This window comes from Perca flavescens, chromosome 3 (assembly GCF_004354835.1).
Source record: "Perca flavescens isolate YP-PL-M2 chromosome 3, PFLA_1.0, whole genome shotgun sequence".
Classification (NCBI taxonomy): Eukaryota; Metazoa; Chordata; class Actinopteri; order Perciformes; family Percidae; genus Perca; species Perca flavescens.
Window position 1 is genome coordinate 16,933,571 of NC_041333.1, and position 19,105 is coordinate 16,952,675.

Sequence of the window (19,105 nt, forward strand, 5' to 3'; positions counted from 1 at the left end):
TTTTAAGCCACTGTTAATGAGGAGAACCCGGTGAAACCTTTAATATCTGCTACAGTGTATCTTTTAAGATTGTTTTCCATTTCAAGCCAGCTGCATTCATTAGAAATGTATATTCAGCATTTTATTACCAAGAATTGTGTATTTGGCACATCAACATACTTATTAGCCAGTGTGTTTTCTATCTCTCTCACTTTTTGTATCCTGCCAAATGAATTTTAAATAGATCTTTTCAACTGGGTAAACATTTGCTCTGGGGCTGGTTTGAGGAGTGTTTGAAACATGAATGGACTTGGCAAAGTGTTCATTTTGATATTTCTTCTTTATCAAGTACAACAAGGAAAACAGCCCATCCTTCCAAATGTGGGGCTTATTATATTTTTAAGTAATGCCTCTCCTTCTATCAGCTTGGACTCTACAGATGGAAACATGACGGGGGGGGCGCGAAGAACCTTTTCCTTTACTTTAAGTCCTTTTCAGTTATAAAGAAAAGGTTTGCCCTTTCTTTATAACTGAAAAGGACTTACAGTTACAGATACAGTTCAGTTGGTTTCAACTGTAACAAAAAGTGTCACGACTGACCAAGCAAGCTGATAGTTTAAAGTGTTTGAATATTTACACTGTAGTTGCTGGTTTAGCACAATTAAAACTTACTAATAGAAACTATAAGGTGGATAATATGAAGGTAGAAAGACAAATACACAGATAGATGAGTCAAGTGAGAAACCAAAAATTAGAATTAGGATAAAAGCGGATTACTATCAATACACTGCATTCTAGAAGCTTATTGCATCAGCCAGACTGTCACTGCCATCTGCTGGACAAATGTCATGTTGCATTTCACAATTATTTTCTGTGTCCCAATTCTGTACTACATAAAGTATGTAATATTCACCAATCTTTGTAGTATATTTTTCAATTTTAGTGTACAGAAATCTACAAACTTGGTTTTGATACCAACAGGAAATTCTGCAATACATGCTAAAATACAAGCATTAAATAGCAATTTTGGAAAGCAACATGTTTTCCGAAGATTTTTTTGTTGCTGTTGTCTTGTCTTTCTGGAGCCATTTTCAAGTTATTCACATATTTTGCAGCCATGGGTAGAGCCTCATTTTTCTTTTGCATTGTGTAATACTGTTGTTGCTTTGGCTAATATATATATATATATATATATATATATATATATATATATATATATATATATATATTTCTTTATCATTATTAGTTGCTTCTACCTTCTATTTAATCATGTCTCTGTATCAGTATCTGTTTTTGGTTCTGTTAAAGCTTATTTAAATTTTTGATTGTGCTCATTTTAGTTTGACACATTTTTTGCGTGTTTTGTGAATTTCTGTTGAGTACAGACTGAGCCAGTTGAGGTGAAGCAGGAGTCGGAGAGCGCAGATTCTCAGGACGTCACTCTTCCCTTGTCCATAGTCTACAATGACACTGACACTCTCGCCCATCCCAGTGTAAGTTCTCACCTCGCAAACCCGTTCACTGTTAGCTTTACGGCAGACTTTTTAACACTCTCTGAGCCAATGAACAACTTCCAGTCCTCTGAACACAGCTGAAGTTGATCTCGCTTCTTTTTATTTTATCTTTTGGTACCATCTTGTTTTTATGAGTATGGTGCTTGCCTTTGGTGGACAAACTGTAAACTTGTGTAAACTTTTTCCTTTTAAAAATACCTCTGCTGCTGCTAACACCACCACAGTTTACACCATTCCTGCATATTCTGATACTTTGCCTCGTATAGTATAGGACACTGCACTATAGTAGCTTGTAGCTTAGATAAAACATCACCTCCTCTCCTCTCCTGCCTGAAGACCAATGATGAAAAACGAGAAGGAAAACTTTAAACTCCAATAACGCTCCATGGGGCTTCCCAGTCATCTATCTCCACTGGGGGAAACTTAGTTATGCCCTGACGTATGCAGATAACCCCCTCAAATACACACACACACACACACACACACACACACACACCCACACATACACACACACACACCGCCCCCAGCTCAAACATACACACATACACACCCTAAGACAGGCTGATGTATGGTAGCAATATGCCCAAGGCGGGCCCCGGCCTCAGCTTTAGCTCCAGCTCCGCTTCCAATTAGAACAGATGAGTCCCATTAGCCCAGCCCAGATACTGTCATCCCACACACACAGCCTCATTAGCACCATGACATCAGTGCAGGGCCGACAGACAAGAACTCACTGGTGTTGAATCTAACACACAGATAACATGTGGTGCAGCTGTAAGCAGCATAGGTTAGGAATGAAGGATTGACGTGGCTGGGACTGCTCTACAATCTGCATAATAATAGACACATATCATCACATAGATATACAGTATGTACACATAGCCAGCATGTCAACATTATCTCTCACACAAACACACAGGCAATACAGAAATGTGCCTTGCTTCTCAGTCTCATAGTCATTGTGTTACTTCCTAATAAACAGATGCCTTCATTCATCAGACACTTGCAGCAGCGGTTTTATAACCCTCCTACAATCTATATCATTACTGCTGGTGATTTACTGCGATGAATACAAGTCATATGTGTAGGCCTTTTGCATTGACACACTGCTAGGCCCACAGAGTTTTTTTGTTTTTTTTGTTAGGGAAAGACTAATAAGACACATAAGATACCACAGCCTTTACTCTAGTATTACAGTGTCATCACTGGGACTCAGAAGTCCACAAAAAGGTTGCATAGGTGTCAAAGGGCCGTACTGACAACTCTGTGCCAGGCTCATGAACTCACTAGGAAACATAGCTCATAAATTTCTATCACATTGTTGACGTGAGATGTTTTGTAAGGTAACACTACAGTCGTGAGGAGTTTGGTATTGACTCAAGTGCCAGAGTAGACCATGGAGTAGAGCTTACACTGCTCTTCATAAATCTATAAGAGGCAGTTCAACTATAAATGTGTTTGGGTGGTCAGCAAATTCCACCAGTGTTGGTCAAGTCACTTCTTCTATAGACCGCCATATCACAAATTTGCCTCAAAGTGCTTTTCAATATGTACAACATATGGAAGTCTCTATTCCTACATGGGTTGATGAACTGGGGGGAAACAAATGGTATGTGAAAGTATATAAGGTCTAGGCATGGGGTGTATATTGTGTGTGTTACGTGTTTCTGTGTACCTTTATTTAGACAGGCGGTGGAATTTAAAAAAGAAACACACATTTGCTTTTCAAGGGGGCTAAAGATTGCAAACGTGTTAAAGGGACACTATGCCTAATGTAATCCAACTTTGTTTCATCTTTATGTGGACAAAACGTTGTGTGACTTTCCACCGTGGCACCAGTGCACAGAGCTCTTAGCAGCCGAGGTCTGCCAAGATCATCCGGGGGATCTCTGCAGACCTCCGCTGCTCTGCTCAGCTGGGAGCCCCGTGCACTGCGTCCACAGTGGGAAGCCACACACCGTTCATCTGCACACACTGCCATGACACAGAGCTGAATTTGAATCAGCAAAATATCTCTTTAAGAATTGGGTGCCAGTTTGTTAAATACGTTGTTAACTATTTTGATAATTGATTGGTTGTTTAGGTTCTAAAATGTGAGAATTGACTGCTTTTTGTCCCTGTCTGTACCTTTTGTCTTTTTGCTTACTAAAGTGTCCTCTTTACCTGTCCTGCAGTTGTTCATGGACAAGGAGAGGGCCGAGGAGCTGTGGCACAACAGATTATTCTCGCTGCGGCAGGAAAGGCTCATGGGAAGTCCTGTGACCTGATGGACACCAGAAGATTCTTCCTGTTCCCGGGGCACATTCAGCTTCTTTTATTGTGTCTCAATCTGTCTTGTTTTAGGCCATCACAAGGTTTCTTACTTTACCCTTCCACTGATTTTTTTCTCCTTACTATTGTAAAAACATGTGAGAACTTGAGCAAATGAACAGTTTTTGGTCCTGATGTGCTTATTATTTTTATTAATGTTAATGTAATTCATTTAAACAATCTGCTTTTCTTAATTTGGTTTCATTTAATTTTAATGATTGAAGGATCCTACAGTAAGATAAGGTGATGTTTTACCATTTTGATTTAGCATTTGATACATTGTCTTTTGTCAGCTCTGTAATTAAAGATAGCTGTGATTTTGTTTTTGTGTGAAAACTGACTTTTACTTTTGTGGGTGCATGAGGGAGTTCTCTTTCGACTGGACGGTGAGCTGGGTGGCCTCCGTGCCTGCATTGGTTTCCAGCGGGATGTGGGAGCTGTGGTGAGACTTCGGCGAGACTTGGCTGGATTCTGGAGTGTCAGTCCCATGCAACCGGGTGCCTTTTTCTGTGTTCGATCTGACGGTCACATTCTGCCTTATGATGAGTCATGCACAAGTTTAAGGAGCTGATGGGATTTCACTGGAAATGTACCTTGTACGATTTCATGTGCCAAAAATGTATTAGGAGTAGGACTGAATTGATAATAATAGCATCTCTCATCATGAAAAAAACTGATACTTAGCGTTGTAAAGTAAGATAGCAGCAGTACCTACATATAGATCCAGTAGATACAGATGAATGAGTCACCCTTCCAACTTATTAAAAGTAGCCTGCCTCACCATTGGTTCACCTTATCTTTTTGGTCTACATCTCAGGATTGACATAAGACTGGAGTAAATGTCTTCTCACCTGCCCTTAACTTTTCTATCCTCTTAAATAAATAAATTATTTATATATATAAAATCACTGAATACACATATTATTCAGTGATTTATGTGTATGTTGTGTTGTGTGAGTGGGGATTTAGGGCAGTGTAGAGTCTACATTCAGGCCTATTTGTGGAACAGCCAGATGGTAAATCTATACAGAGTCTGGGACACAGTGTCACTCCTGTACCCTCCAAATAGTCAGTGTTGTAATGACATAATAAATGAGAATGTACAAAATAATTTACAAAAGCAAGCACACAAATTAAGCTTTGCTGTATGAGTGCTTGCTTGGAGTGGGTAAAATGTGTGTATGTCTTCCTGACCGGTGTTATGTGGCTGTCTCAAATAGCTTCACACCTTACAATTACCAAACCAAGAATCACTTTAGAAACACAAAAGTCTTAATAAAATAATCAAATATTAAAGTAATTTAAGCGTAGAGAGTTGCATCGTGATTTCTCCTATACCTTTGCAACCATTATTATTTCTCTAGTTTTAAATTGGTATAACTAGCTGCATAGAGGTTATACAGTCCCTGTCGGGGTAGGTTAGATAACCACGCAGCTATTTTTTTGGTGACATGCACATAACAAGCATAATACTAAAAGACTAAAACTTGAGTTTCTAGAGAAATCTCTCGAATGCCGTTGCCATGACAGCAACTCACAACATTCAGCGCGCGGATAGAACCTGTTCAAAGCTCAAAACAAACAAAAAAAAGCTCCGAATAACCAGCCAATCCGAGGGACGGGTTCTCGTCACGTGGCCGTTGTCAAAATGAGTTTGGTTGGTTCTAAATCCTATTCCATGCCACCTCTTTCATAGTAACATTAGCGGCCAGAGGCTGAGCGGTGTCGCGAAACGGATTTTAAATCTTAGTTTTTGTTGACAGCTTCAAAATCTGTGGAAATGTTCAACAGTGATCGCAGGGAGTTTGATGAGGATCCGTTCTTCTCGTGAGTTCCTAAACTGTTTTATAATAAATATATTAACTATTAACTGTTATTGTTGAATGTATGTCGGCTTGTAAATTGTTCTCATAATACTAAGCTCAGAAGCACTTTATCACGGTAAATAGCATTGGAAATGTGTTAACGTTATATCAAGAAAGCTGTGCATAGAAAACCCAGACAGACAAACACACTCACAATAGCGTTAATGTAGGTTAATGTTATTATTTTTACTGGGCAAACGTTAAATAAACGAGTGGGTTAGCTAGCTATCTAGCTAATTTACTGCCGAAGATATCAAATTCCACTTTTAATTATTTTTATTTAAACGAGACGGTGACCTAACGTTAGCTTAACTATGACTGCTTGTGTACACTCTTGTTTGGTTAACGTTGAATCACTACATTTGTAACATATACAATAACATAAACATGGCTTCCTGCACACAACTAAGATGAACAGATTGTCAACCGTTATACATTGGCTCTGCAATGTTACTGCCACTCTGCATTGAGCAAACTTGAACGTACAGTAGTTACAACACAGTAGCTTACATTGAATGTCAACATGAGCTATTTCTGATACAACTTAATGAAACCGTTATCTAGTAAGAGCTGCTGTAAGATGGAACGACTGCTGTAAGGACCGACAATGTTTTTTATAACTATATTTTTAAAAGTACGTGCAGCTTAAAAGGTAAATAAAAATGCGCCTTTATAAAGTAGAAAGGCATCATTTTGTTTCCATGTTTCATGTACTTTAAATTTTATACAGGTTTGTATCATTTTTAGGAAGTAGTACAGTTTTTAGTGACATAATTTCCAGTACAATTTAGAGAAAGTGATTGATATTTTTTTTAAATAACTATCCACACTGACAATGTGTGCCATAGTCACTTTGACTTATTGCATGAGTGACTACCTGCTGAGTTACTGTGGTCACACTTGACCCAACTTCTAAGGCGAGGTGGCTCAAATTATTTTAGGGGTGCTTCTTATTTCAAAGTGTGTCTTGGTTGAAGAATATGGGCTACAAGATGGCGTCATGGAGGGATTACAGTGTCTGCTGTTTTTTTTATTTATTTTTCCTCTTCAGGAACCATTATCATGGTTTGCAGTACTCAACATAATTTTGCAGATTTGCTTAGAATTCCTTGCTGGATGTTGAGATTCACTTTGTCTTTACTTCCTCTTCTTTTGCCCTAGGGATCCTTTCCGGGCTCACAGGGAACATATGCGGCACATGATGCGAAGCTTCTCTGAGCCATACGGCGGGCCCATGATGCCCAGTATAATGGATGGGAGAAACCGTGGTCGTGACATGGCAGAACATCCAAGCTCATCCCTGGCGCTGAGGGACGAACACAGGGTGAGAACCTGCATTTCAAGAAGCACTCCTCTTACAATTATGAGTGGTTTGTCTGCTTGTGGACTCAAGTGATAGGCAATAAAGCTCTACCCGGTGTATTACAGTATCAATATGTGTTCAGGCACATGCCTGATTAACCTACATACATATCTTTTGGGTCTATGCGGGATGAAGGATGAAGCACCTGCTTCAGCAGTTCGCTCTATGTCCACTGCTCATAGGCCACAGTCTACAGTCCACATCTAACCACAGAAGAATAGTGTTTGGAGGAAGCACTAACTTTACTAAGGTTATAGTGGAAGCTGGCCACTGGCAGCGTAATTGGAGCACCACTCACTGAGGTATGGGGCCATATGAGTCTCTGGTTTTAGTAGAAGGGCAACCCCCTTGGCCTCCCTGGACAGTTATATCTAGCCCTAAGGAGCCCTATTTATAGTGCATTGTTCCACTGACACACTGCTTTCTTGCAAATACACGTACATACTTTTTAACACTCAAACCAATAGGACCCCAGAGACTTCTGCTTTGCTCTACTGAGATGAGCTGCTGAAAATAACAGTTTATTTTTATATCATTCTAGCTGGCCCAGTTGTCATGTTAACTTAAAATATAGTTTATCTTCAAAATATAACTGCTCCCCTAAAAATCTTTGATTTCATACACTTCTGTTATATTAGCTAAGAGAAGGCCGTAAAAGCCATGGCCTTTAAAGGGGCTGTACTTGATATTCAGAAAAAAGTGGTCTGGGATTGCCTCCATACGGCTTTCACAGACCGTTGCCCAACTCGTCAAATACTAACCCTTCGTCATGGCCCTCGGCGTCAGATACCGACGCACAAGGCACTCACATGCAAGTCAAGTACAACTTTATTTGTCCCCAGAGGGGGAATTGGCTTTGCAGCAGTGACAACTACACAAGATCAATACAAATACAACATACAACAATAAATAGCAAAGAAAATGCACTAGCGGCCGCACCTGCTATTAGAACAGAGAAGCTCAGTTTACAACACACACAGAGGGAGTGTGACTTCATTCTCTGCTCAGGACGCCATTGCTGCACTATATCTTTACATAGCAAATATTTTTTTCCTGCTGTATTAATGTTCTGAATATCGAGTACAGCCCCTTTAAGTATGTGTAATAATAACCTTCAGTAATTGTTTGCTCTGGGCCATTTTGGTGTTATCAGTGCAGCATTGTAAAGGCAGGCAGGAGGATAGTTTCAGTCTGCCATGTTTTGCACTTGTTCACCTTTGCCTGTACTGCTTATATAGCCCTGCTAAATCAAATTTAGTCCCTGTCAACTGCTTTAATCCCACTACCTCATGAGAGCCTGTATATTTATCCTTGATAATGACTTTCATCAGAAGCTGGGCCTCAATTGCCAGCAGCCTGGTTTCTCTTTATTAACATCATGCCATTAACTAGCTAATGCCAGCGGAGGAGGAGCTCTGAGTACTTGACTTATGACCTCAGTGACAGTGGGTGAAATGGAGCTACACTGCAAAATGTCAGTCCCAAAAAATTATTGAATTTAATATTAGGAGTAATATACTCAAATGTTTGACCATCAGTTGTTGACAAGATATTGTTTACTTATTAGTATGAAAATACAGGATAAAATGAGGAGTTAGGGTTCTGATGAGCTGGATTACAAGTTGCAGCAATGGCAATTAGCAAAATAATCATCTCTCTATTATATGGAGAAGGACCATGTGAAAGGATCTTTTTTTTCTTGATTCATATACAGACATTTGGAATGGAGATGCAGATGTGAGATCTTTGCGGTTTGAAATAAAAACACATTTCTATAGCCTCACGCTCCCTAGACTGCTTCATTAATTGTCACGAACAATAAACAGAATAGCTACTGTCTGGTAAAAAAACATGAAATTAAGGTTAACTGAATTACCATAAGGAGCCACAGTTTTTATCACACAACTCTGCTCTCTAATTCTCACACACACACACACACACACACACACACACACACACACACACACACACACACACTTATTTATCTGAAGATGAAGAGCAGTCTTGTGGTGCCCAGCAGTGGTCAAAGGGCTGAAGCTCTGGTGCTGTGTTATTGGCTTTGGAAAGGCATGTTTGCGGATGTCATGGACACTCTGTTTTCTCATTGTTGCTGTTTTGGTCCATCTGTTTGGCAGTGCTGGTGCATTAGCAGCTAAATGACAGACAGCTCACACTCATACTGCTCTCCAATATCACAGGCACAAATGTGTACACAAAAATGCATGCAGAAACACACACACGGTATTAAAACACAAGCACAATAACACATAGTCACAGCAAGCAAAATAACACATTAACGTGGGCATGCAAACACACACAAACATTTGCCATGTAAGGCTGGAAAGCTTGTATTTCTTGTATTAACTTGCTAAGCATTAGATTCCCGATGGTAAAATAAGCCCCATCTTACTTTCCAAGGCTGCTATGAGTTCTCATATTTCCACGTTTCTTGCCAACTGTCTGGTTCATATCACCTTTCAAAGCACTCATTCAAAAGGGGATCTTGTTTATAAAAGTAATGGTGAATGACAATCAAGCATCATTAAAAGTTTCTGTGGTTTATACTGAGTATGACTTGTGGTGCTAGGGCTGGGAAAAGGTGGTAACTAGCGAAGGTAGAGCTGATATCGTCCATGTAGATTTATTCCCTTTAAGTCAGAGTATCATCCTGTTTTGGCACTCTACAACAATTAATGTGTGGCAATGTGAAATTAAGCTGTTCTTATGCCAATGATTCACCCACAGCAGCTTTAAAAACATCACACTCACCACAATCAGATTCAGTGCCTCCTTATCTTCTCAGTAGTCTTTTAGTTCTAAGAGCATACATTTAGCTTACTCCCTTGCTGATGCACCACTTCCTAGGAGCAATGCCTTTACACATCCTCACTTTCTTTTAAGTATGAATCAAATCTACAGCACATGTCCCCTATGGTGTAACTCATAGCTCCCCCAGGAGCAGCCTGCCTCTGGGGGCACAGTAGCAGTTCAATATTAAATTGACAGAGAGATAGAAAAGGGAATGTCAATCTGCAGTAGTCCAGACAGCTTAAAATAATGTGTTAAAGACCACCGGGTCTAAGTTCCTTATCTTGTACCCTCAATCTCTCCTCTCCTCAACCCCGTTCTAAATATAATGCTGGCAGATATGTAACCGGCATTTATTAGTTCATAGATGCCACTCTGGGATAAAATTGGCTGTGTGGCTTCATAGATATTGGTCAGGAGAGTTTTACATCAGCTTGACATTTGAAAAAAAGCTGAGAGAGCAGCCTTGGACTCTTTGACCCCTGTTAGATCCCTGTCCTGACTGGTCCGTCCAGCCTTCCTAGAATGAAGCTCAGTTTCAGTGTTAAACCCACGCTAATCTCAGGCAATGCGAACCAATTACACATGGAACACAAGTCATTCAACACCCCACTGATTACGCACAATACCCCTGCGCATCACACCCCCAGAAAATACACACACTCACATAGCGACGGCTGTTGAGATGCTTATCCAGGGCCGCAGGGTCATAAACACCTGCGGATTTGGCCCAGAGAACACAGGGTCTGACTGAAGGCTGCGGGCTGCTCCCTCTATTCTCCCAGAAGGTTCATGGCCTTGAAAGGTTGTGCTTAAGGCCATGGGGAGAGCTCTGTGTAGCCGTGTCAAGGGCTTAGTGACCGATGTAAGACATCCTAACAGCTTATAGGCAACAAACGTGCAAAAAGTCTAGATAAAATTATTTAATAGTAAAAGAAATGTAAACATGCACTGAGTTAAAATCCAGTTATATATAAATAATATATGGCAAATATTAAAAGCGAAGACTAATTCCAGATGATCTTATCTGTAAGATGTCGTGCACTAACTCCAACCTTTATCAAACATGCAGTCAAGTTGATGCATTAAACGCAATACCTTTCAGACAAGTGTTATTATTGTCAACGTGTTGCCACATGGTTTGTTAACACAGAGCCATCTGAGAAGCTGTCATTGGAAACTGTTTGGGAAAGCGCAGGCACTTTCTAATCAATACCTGGCAGGTAACTGGATAAACCATCTGTCTATCTAGTCCGCCATTGTTGCTTTGAACCTATGGTTTTGAGCGAACAGTCGTGGCCGCCACACACACCTAAACCACGTCCGTAGCTGCCAGTAGCTCCTCACTGATCTAGTGATATCGCGGGAATTCACCTGCCGTGCAAGATACAGGTTTTGGTAAAAGCTTGGACTTGGTTTGTAGTTTTGTAATGAATGTCACTAGCTCCCATATGCTGAGGTGATCAAATGTGAAGGTTACAGTGTCCCAGATGGCACATATGTAACCCACATTTAGCTCACGGTACTCTGTGCATGTATGTTTGTACACGTGATGGAGTTGTTTATGAGCTGATAATGCCTTGCGACCGTATGGCATACGAGCCCAGACGTTCAACTCTTAATGGCCTTTGGCTGTTCTTTTTTTTCATTCATTTCATTTCATTTTATTTATATAGCACTAGTAAACACAACAGAAGTTGACCACTGTGCTTCACATAACAAGAGTCAGATAAGAAAATAGAATAAAACATCCTTCAGACAACAAAAAGACATAGATAAAAAATAAAAATTTAAAGAAATGCACGCTCCAAGAGATAAAACTTTAGTTTGAGCTTAAACTCATATAAAGAGGACAGCGATCTCAAGGAGACGGGGAGGCTATTCCACAGCTTAGGACCAATAACAGCTGTTCTTTTTCCTTTTGTGTCGGTGCAGGATTTGATGAGGAACCCTTTCGGCATGTTCGACAATGTGATGTCCAACATGAGAAACAGGATGGAGGAGGTGCACAGAAACTTTGTGAGTTTAATGCTTTTGTATTCTCTTCCTTTTTGTTTTGATGCTTTATTCTCAGACGATTGTGGTACATAAACTGTAACTGCTCAACAGCGTGTGTTTGTGTGTTTCAGGAGAACATGTCCACGGATTCAAACACCCACTCATTCAGATCCTCATCAGTCATGACATATTCAAAGGTTGGAAATGAGCCTCCCAAGGTCTTCCAGGCGAGCTCATTGACACGCCGGGCCCCTGGGGGGGTAAGCACCACATCAGATGTGTTACTACATCATATCACAGTACATTAGACCACAGTTCAGTACATTGAGCTTGGAGAAGTAAATCTGTCTGGAGAAGAACTCAGTCATTCTGTCATTCCTGAGTGATCATGGTGATAACTTCCCCCTGGCCTTTCCTTGTGAGAACATTATCGTAAGCAAACTTTTCTCACAGTGGCATTCGATGTCTCTGTTCCATTAAGGTGTGACAGAAATAATTTAGCTGATCTTGCGTACACAATACCAGGGTCCTGGAACAGTCACTCCTAAATGGAATGCATTCAATACTACTATAATTAGCTACACTTGTGTTTGACTAGTCAAACTGTCCAACTGTCTAATTTCTGACTGGACTTGAAGTAGGTAGATTCAAAAACATCCAAGAAGTTCAAAGGTTGTGCGACTACAGTATGTGAACTAGGAGAACTTGAGAACGAATCACATTTTCTTCTGTATTGTCCGTATTATGATGAGTTAAGAACACCGATCTTACATGAAATGTCTGTCCAAAATCTGGAAATGTTGTGGTGCACGGATGATGACCAATTGGAGTGGTTGTTTAAATTTAATATTTATAAGTTGGCGACTTTTGTTTCTAAAGCTTGGCAAAAAAACACTAGAAGGTTTATTTGTTTAGGGTATGTGGTTACTTTGGCATCTGGTCCTTTGTCCTAGGTAATAGTGTCTTGTAAGCCCGTGTGGCCTGGGCATATTTTATTGTATGCATGACACAATAATAAAATAAAATGTCATTAATATTCATATATATATATATATATATATATATATATATATATATATATATATATATATATATATATATAAGGAGTAAAGGAAATAAATGTTGATTGCTCAAATTAATGCACTTTTTTGGAACAACTGATGGGTTTAATAATGTTTTATTACTAGATCAAGGAGACCCAGCAAGCAGTTAAAGACTCTGAGAGTGGTCTGGAGAAGATGTCCATTGGTCACCACATCCAGGACAGGGGACATGTTGTTGAGAAGAAATACAACAAGAAAACAGGAGAGAAGGAGTTCATCCAGGACTTTCAGAATTTGGATGAATGTATGTTAAAGTATTGTTTCATAAATGTAGAAGGTTCAGCTATATTTGTTGCACTACTCAAAAAACGTAACCGCATTAAGGAGCTATTTCAGAGATCATTCTAATTTTGTCAATTGAATTATGTACCATGATTCACAATATTAAAAAGCCAAGACACCATTACAATTATAGATACAGTAACAGTAAATATGGGGTCAGATCATGCATGTTTGTGTGTTTTGATAAGTTCAGTAGACCAATCAGTTGAACATATTGTTCCACTGTAAGTGCCACTGTCCACATATTCCTAGGCCATCATCAGTTCACAGACAGAATATTTCCTAACATGATCCCGATCCTTCGCCCCCAGCCGAAGCCCAGTCTTTTGACGAAGAGTGGCAGCAGGAGGTGTCTAAGTTTCGGCCATCTGGCCCCATGTCTCGTCTGGAGGAACCCCGACCCCGTGGTGTTCACCGCGCAGCCCTGGCCGGTTCTAAGCAGAAACACAGGTCAGTATGACATGCTCAGACCCCATGTGGTGTTGCAGACAGGCCAGAATCTGCATTTCAGGATCCAATGACAAACGAGTGGGAGATGCGGAGACCCATACAGTATGCTTCCTTAAATTTTCCCATATTATAATCCTGCAGTTAATTTGGTGTTTGAATTGTGATTATTTACTGTTTTGTATTTTCCACAGTGACCAATCAAAGGGCAAGGCTGAGGGTAAAAGCAACATGAAAGGCTTGAACAAGCAGTGAAAACATCTGTTTGTGTGCTTATTAAAGTCTTTTAAGCATCATGCAGTACACTGTGGCGCTCTGTATCATTTTGAAATTTTTAAGAAACTATACGTTTTACATTTCTGCTGCTAATGCTTTGATGTTAAAAAAAAAACAAAAAAACATATGATGTTTCTCATACTGCCCTTTGCTGCAGTGACTCCACCTGAAACGCTCTGTCTGAGCTCTTAGCCCGTCTGAGCTCTTAGCCTGTCTTCCCAAAAAGCCCTGTCTGCTCTGATTGCTCAGCTGGCCCACTCTGTTTTGATTGGTCAACCAAATTCAAACAAGCTACTGGGCTGGCTGTGCTTGCCCAGACAGCACCAATGGGGCAGCACATATAAAAAACTGGGCTGGCATTCCCAATCATAACTAATTGAGGAATTTTAAACAGAAATGTGGACGAGGCGTTTCAGGCAGTTGAGAAAAAGTGCTGTCTGTGGGAGAGAAAACTCCATTTGGAGTGAAATGTGGGTTTTTATCTATTACATACAGTAAAAAACTATATAACACACTAAAAGACAGGAAAAATCCAAAAAAGCATAATAGGGGCTCTTTAATAATTTGAGTCTTAGCACAGCTCACACTTGAGTTTGAAAACAAAAAGATGGCAAGACATATATAACAAAGTCAGGAATATGAAATGTGTTGGCTGTAGACCATGCAAAACCTGCAGTGTAATCATTTTCTGTACTTTTATACACTTATTGAACATTACAATGAAGTTACAAAGGGGTCCTTAATATTTCACAACAACATATAAATAGGTTATTAGTAATTCTATGGAGGTAGCAATATTGAAACAGTACAATACAATGTTAGAAATATAATAATTAAGGGTGGTAGGCACTACTTGTATTATTACACATTAACATTCAAAGAGCAATTAATGTATATGATTTGGCATTAATAGAATAGAAATAAAAATTTGCTTTATGTATGGTATTCTGATGATGCCATCTGTGCAACAAAACACAAAATGTAGTGACTTATTGAGTGTTTGAAATCCACTAATGCACTTAGACAATGTCTAAATTGTCTTTTTGTATTTATAATGGCTAGTACCTGATGCTCGAGATATATGTATTTTATCTGCTGTAATCTTTGTAAAAAGAAAAATAATATTCTTCCCTTTTTATATGTTGCTTTGGTTTCTTTTGTTTTTCATTCGATGAACTCTGTGCTGCATATTACAATATCTTGACAATGTCTGGATTATTCTCAATAATTCTAGCTTTGTTCTTGTATATTTTTTCAAGCTTTAAAATAAGTTATGTGTCAAGGCAGGCTATTGTCTGAAAATAAAAAAATGTGAAAATGAATCTGTTTTTTTATTTATTTTTATCAGTCCCAAATTGATTTTCAGTGACAAGAAAGAAGACGAGTTAAATTCAAGTCTTACAAATGCTGAACAACTGCCTGCAAAGGGTCTATGAGAGCGTGTATTGTGATGAACTTCTCGTTGTGCCTGTCTGGTAGTGACTCACGCTAGTATTTTTGGATCTAAGCATTTGTCAGTAGCTCAGATTGGTCTGAGATGTTACACAGCTGCAACCCCACCAAGCGAGCCTCTCACATGCTTGTGTATCATACTTCATGAATCCCTTGCTTCAACATACAGATAGGAAGGGATCAGGGACCAATATATAGCTCAATATAGATCCAAGTGTAGCCTGAGTCCTCAGTTCTTAGGGTGTTGAACATTAACTTAGTAGTTAAACTTGCAGAAGGGAGCATACTCTGAAATGGGTAATTCATGGAAAAACGGAAAAGGAATCTTTCAAACTTGTAAAAGCACTTTTACATGTTTGAATCTTTGGAAAGGGATTGCACTCTCTTAGCAACCTCCCCAGGCTACTATTCTGTTGCCCCACTATATCAACGCTGCTGCTTCAATATGACTTAAATCAGATACTTCTACAGGATCATCTAAAGAGCTTGGCTTTTACTCTGTGCATGTCAACGCTTTTATTGGAAAGATTCTTCATTCTACTGCCTCTGTACAGTCTGACATTTTCTTCCCTTGTACTACTACTACAACTTTACCGCAGACAACTATACAGTTGGTAATTCCCCTGCATAGTTGAACAAATACATATTTACTCTTTTCTTCACTACGGTCAGTTCTGCATCCACAAACGATGGGTTTTTGCTCTCATGAATCATGCTCTAACATTACATCCTCCTCATCAGTTAAAGATGTTATTGACAGAAAGATCTTCTTTTGGGCATCATCGTGAATAATGAGAAAACATTAGTATCAGTACAAAGGTTTTAATATTCAATACAAATAAACTACAAAAGACTTGTGAATACTGAGTTGGCAGTTAAAACTCCGCCACCACCTGCTGGTCATCTTAGAACATGATATTTTGTCAGGAATATTTACAGAGCGTTTACAAGAAACATAACTTACTTTAAATAAAAAGAAATGAAACAGCATATTGACCATAACTGAGATCTGAATATTGGACAGCCCCAAATATGAAATCCATCATCCTTGTCAAAAATGTCACCAGATTTAGAAAGCGATGGGATAGTTAAAACAGGTCTACATGATTCCCTGAGGCTGCACCTTCCCTGCAATCTTCTTGGAGCACTCCAGCAAAGCATTGTGGATATCTTTGGCACAGGAGATCTGAGACTTGATCATGCCGAGGTATTGGGCATAAGACATGGACTCTGTCTGCACGGTGTCCGGCTTGGTGGCTGTTGGGACCAGGTTGGGTGAATGTTTGGCGCTGTCAATGCTCTGGGAGAGACACTCATATGCCAGCCGCTGCATAGAGGAGACAAAACGTGAGTATATGTGGTATACTTTAAGTGTAGATACAGTATATGTAGCGTGTGCAGTGGTGGAATGTAAAGAAGTACATTTACTCAAGTACTGTCCTTAAGTACACATTCAAAGTACTTGTACTTACTTGAGTGTTTCCATTTTATGCAACTATATACAGTATATACTCCACTACATCTCAGAGGTAAATATTGTACTTTTTACTCCACCACATTTGTCTGACAGCTTTAGTTACTTTTCAGATTACAGTTAGATGTATCTTCCGATGCGTTGCCTTGATTTTGGATATTTATTTAAGGAGTAGGTGTTGCTTTATTTGTTGAGAAAATTCTCTTACTTCTTAAGCTGCATACATTTGCATTGCCACAAAGCTGAGCTCATTGTAATTACAATAAAACTGAGACACTTTTTAGAGATACGTGGTTCTCACAGGACAGCGACGGTACAAAAATATATCTTAGAATATGATGCATCGAACTACCCAACAGTATATAAAGGAGTTAGCACAACCTTAAACATCTACAGCAGTAAAATGCAACATGCACGTTCTTCAAATGACTTTCTTATTTCCAATCTTATCTTGATGCAGTAAGCACAGTGTGTTGTGGCTCGAGGGTATACATTACTACCTTCAATGCTCTATTTCACTACATTCATTAAAATGCTTTTCCACTGCTCCTTGTAAATTGGGTTGGAAGTGTCTTATAGGATAGTGACTCACTCCTCTCAACAATTTAATGTCAAGGATTTTACAGGATTGAGCTTTCTTTATTTTCATATTTACAAAAACAGAAACAATATATTGAAACAGTTGATCTATAAGATCTAAAGAAAAAAAAAAAAAAAATAAGGGAGGGAACTTCCTTTATATCAGCTGTGGTGACCAATAAACGCCAGGACATATCAGTCCAATATTTTGGTTATGTGTGTATTTATGTTGAAGTCTTACCAAACACAGCTCCAGTTGATCGCAAAGGGCATAAAACTCCTCTAGGCTCTTGTCAAAGCGCTGAACAGAGGTGTCGCTGCTTTTGCTAAACCGAAAGAAACAAAAGACACATTCAAAAATCGAACAGAAACGTTCTTCTTTCTTCCAGGACCATTGCAGTAACGTTACCGTTCCCCCAACCGATCAACTTACATGCCGTTGTCAATTGTAGTGTTATGGGCCAAATTCAGGGACGCAATCTTCATTACATTCTGAAAGTGACAAATAAAGCGATATGTTTAAAGCACACTGCTGCATATCTTTAATGTATTTGTGAAACTACGGTATTTAAATTCGTTAAACAAACTTTAGCTAACGGCAATTGTGATCGGATGTTTTGGGCATTTTCGGTTTCAGTTTTTAGCTGGATGCCGCACAATTACCTGCAGACTCTCCTTCAGCTGTGGAATAAGCATTTTAAATCTATGAACTGGGTCAAAGTCTTGCTGTTGGCTCAATTGCTGCTGCTGCTGCTGCTGTTGTTGTTGTTGTAATGAAGAAGGCTGTTGTAATCCGGGCTGAGACATCGGCCCACCGGGCTGCTGCTGCTGAGACGCCATCTTGAAAAGCGGCTGCTATGTACAGTCCGGAAAAAGAGTAACATATCCGGTTCGTCATTTTTCAAAATAAAAGGCGTTTCTGGAACGACATAACTTTCAAAAATGAATATTGTGCGAGTACCAGTAAACACACCACCCTCTGCTGACTAATTACAGCACCACACGATACAACCACATTGGAGTGAAATTCGTTCCAATTAATACCTCGTTTCTTTGTACTACTACCCACTTGTACATTAATGTGTCATTTATTCCTACATTTACTATAGGCCTGTGTGTTGCATGTAGGGGCTACCACTGCTTTTCAGAATCAGAAATACTTTAATAATCCCAGGGGGGAATTATTTTTGTTTCATTGTACAATAATTGTAATTACAATAAAGCTGAGACAGGTATGTCTCATCGATTACAGTATATACACTGTACAGTATATACAATAATAGTTTTGAATTTGATCAATTACACATATTATAGTCGTGTAGGCATCATCTGACTTTAGATTTAGTTATTGAATAAATACATTTGTTTATGTTGAATCTTTTTTAAGATCGTTCTGTACAGTGCGTGGGCCTACTTTTCGTGTAAATAGTTTAGTGGTAAAATACTAAACTAACTACTAAACTATTAATTTTAAATTCAGGACTGTGGCTGTAAATATATATATATATATATATATTTTTATATGTTTTAAATAATGATAATTTCATACTTTTACTTCTGTAACCGTTACTTAATGTATTGAACAATTCGGAGGTTCCTATATTATTGAACGTTTTCTTCGTTCAAGTACTTTGGTTTGTTTTTCATAAAGTATT

The 19,105-nt window shown here is 39.1% G+C and overlaps 3 protein-coding genes across 10 annotated transcripts in view; 2 read left to right on the plus strand and 1 right to left on the minus strand.

Moving 5' to 3' along the window:
• rsrc1 (arginine/serine-rich coiled-coil 1) overlaps nucleotides 1–4,476 on the plus strand; it is a 129,824-nt gene extending 125,348 nt beyond the window's left edge. For all 8 annotated transcript variants that reach the window (XM_028573498.1, XM_028573496.1, XM_028573494.1 and 5 more), the window contains exons 9-10: nucleotides 1,365–1,472; nucleotides 3,668–4,476. In XM_028573498.1, the coding sequence (XP_028429299.1) occupies nucleotides 1,365–1,472; nucleotides 3,668–3,760 (201 nt within the window). In that variant the 3' untranslated portion in view covers nucleotides 3,761–4,476. The remainder of the gene's footprint in view (nucleotides 1–1,364; nucleotides 1,473–3,667) is intronic.
• A 993-nt stretch (nucleotides 4,477–5,469) lies between these two features.
• Nucleotides 5,470–14,435, plus strand: mlf1 (myeloid leukemia factor 1). Its single transcript, XM_028574557.1, has 7 exons — nucleotides 5,470–5,630; nucleotides 6,830–6,992; nucleotides 11,775–11,858; nucleotides 11,969–12,097; nucleotides 13,025–13,184; nucleotides 13,534–13,672; nucleotides 13,864–14,435. Exons 1-7 carry the CDS (start codon nucleotides 5,584–5,586, stop codon nucleotides 13,922–13,924), a joined length of 783 nt encoding a protein of 260 aa, XP_028430358.1. The 5' UTR covers nucleotides 5,470–5,583; the 3' UTR covers nucleotides 13,925–14,435.
• Nucleotides 14,436–16,203: 1,768 nt separating this feature from the next.
• med29 (mediator complex subunit 29) lies at nucleotides 16,204–18,332 on the minus strand. The gene is made up of 4 exons (XM_028574558.1): nucleotides 18,114–18,332; nucleotides 17,884–17,942; nucleotides 17,692–17,776; nucleotides 16,204–16,724 (listed from the first exon to the last, which is right to left on the minus strand). Exons 1-4 carry the CDS (start codon nucleotides 18,288–18,290, stop codon nucleotides 16,497–16,499), a joined length of 549 nt encoding a protein of 182 aa, XP_028430359.1. The 5' UTR covers nucleotides 18,291–18,332; the 3' UTR covers nucleotides 16,204–16,496.
• Nucleotides 18,333–19,105: the final 773 nt, after the last annotated feature.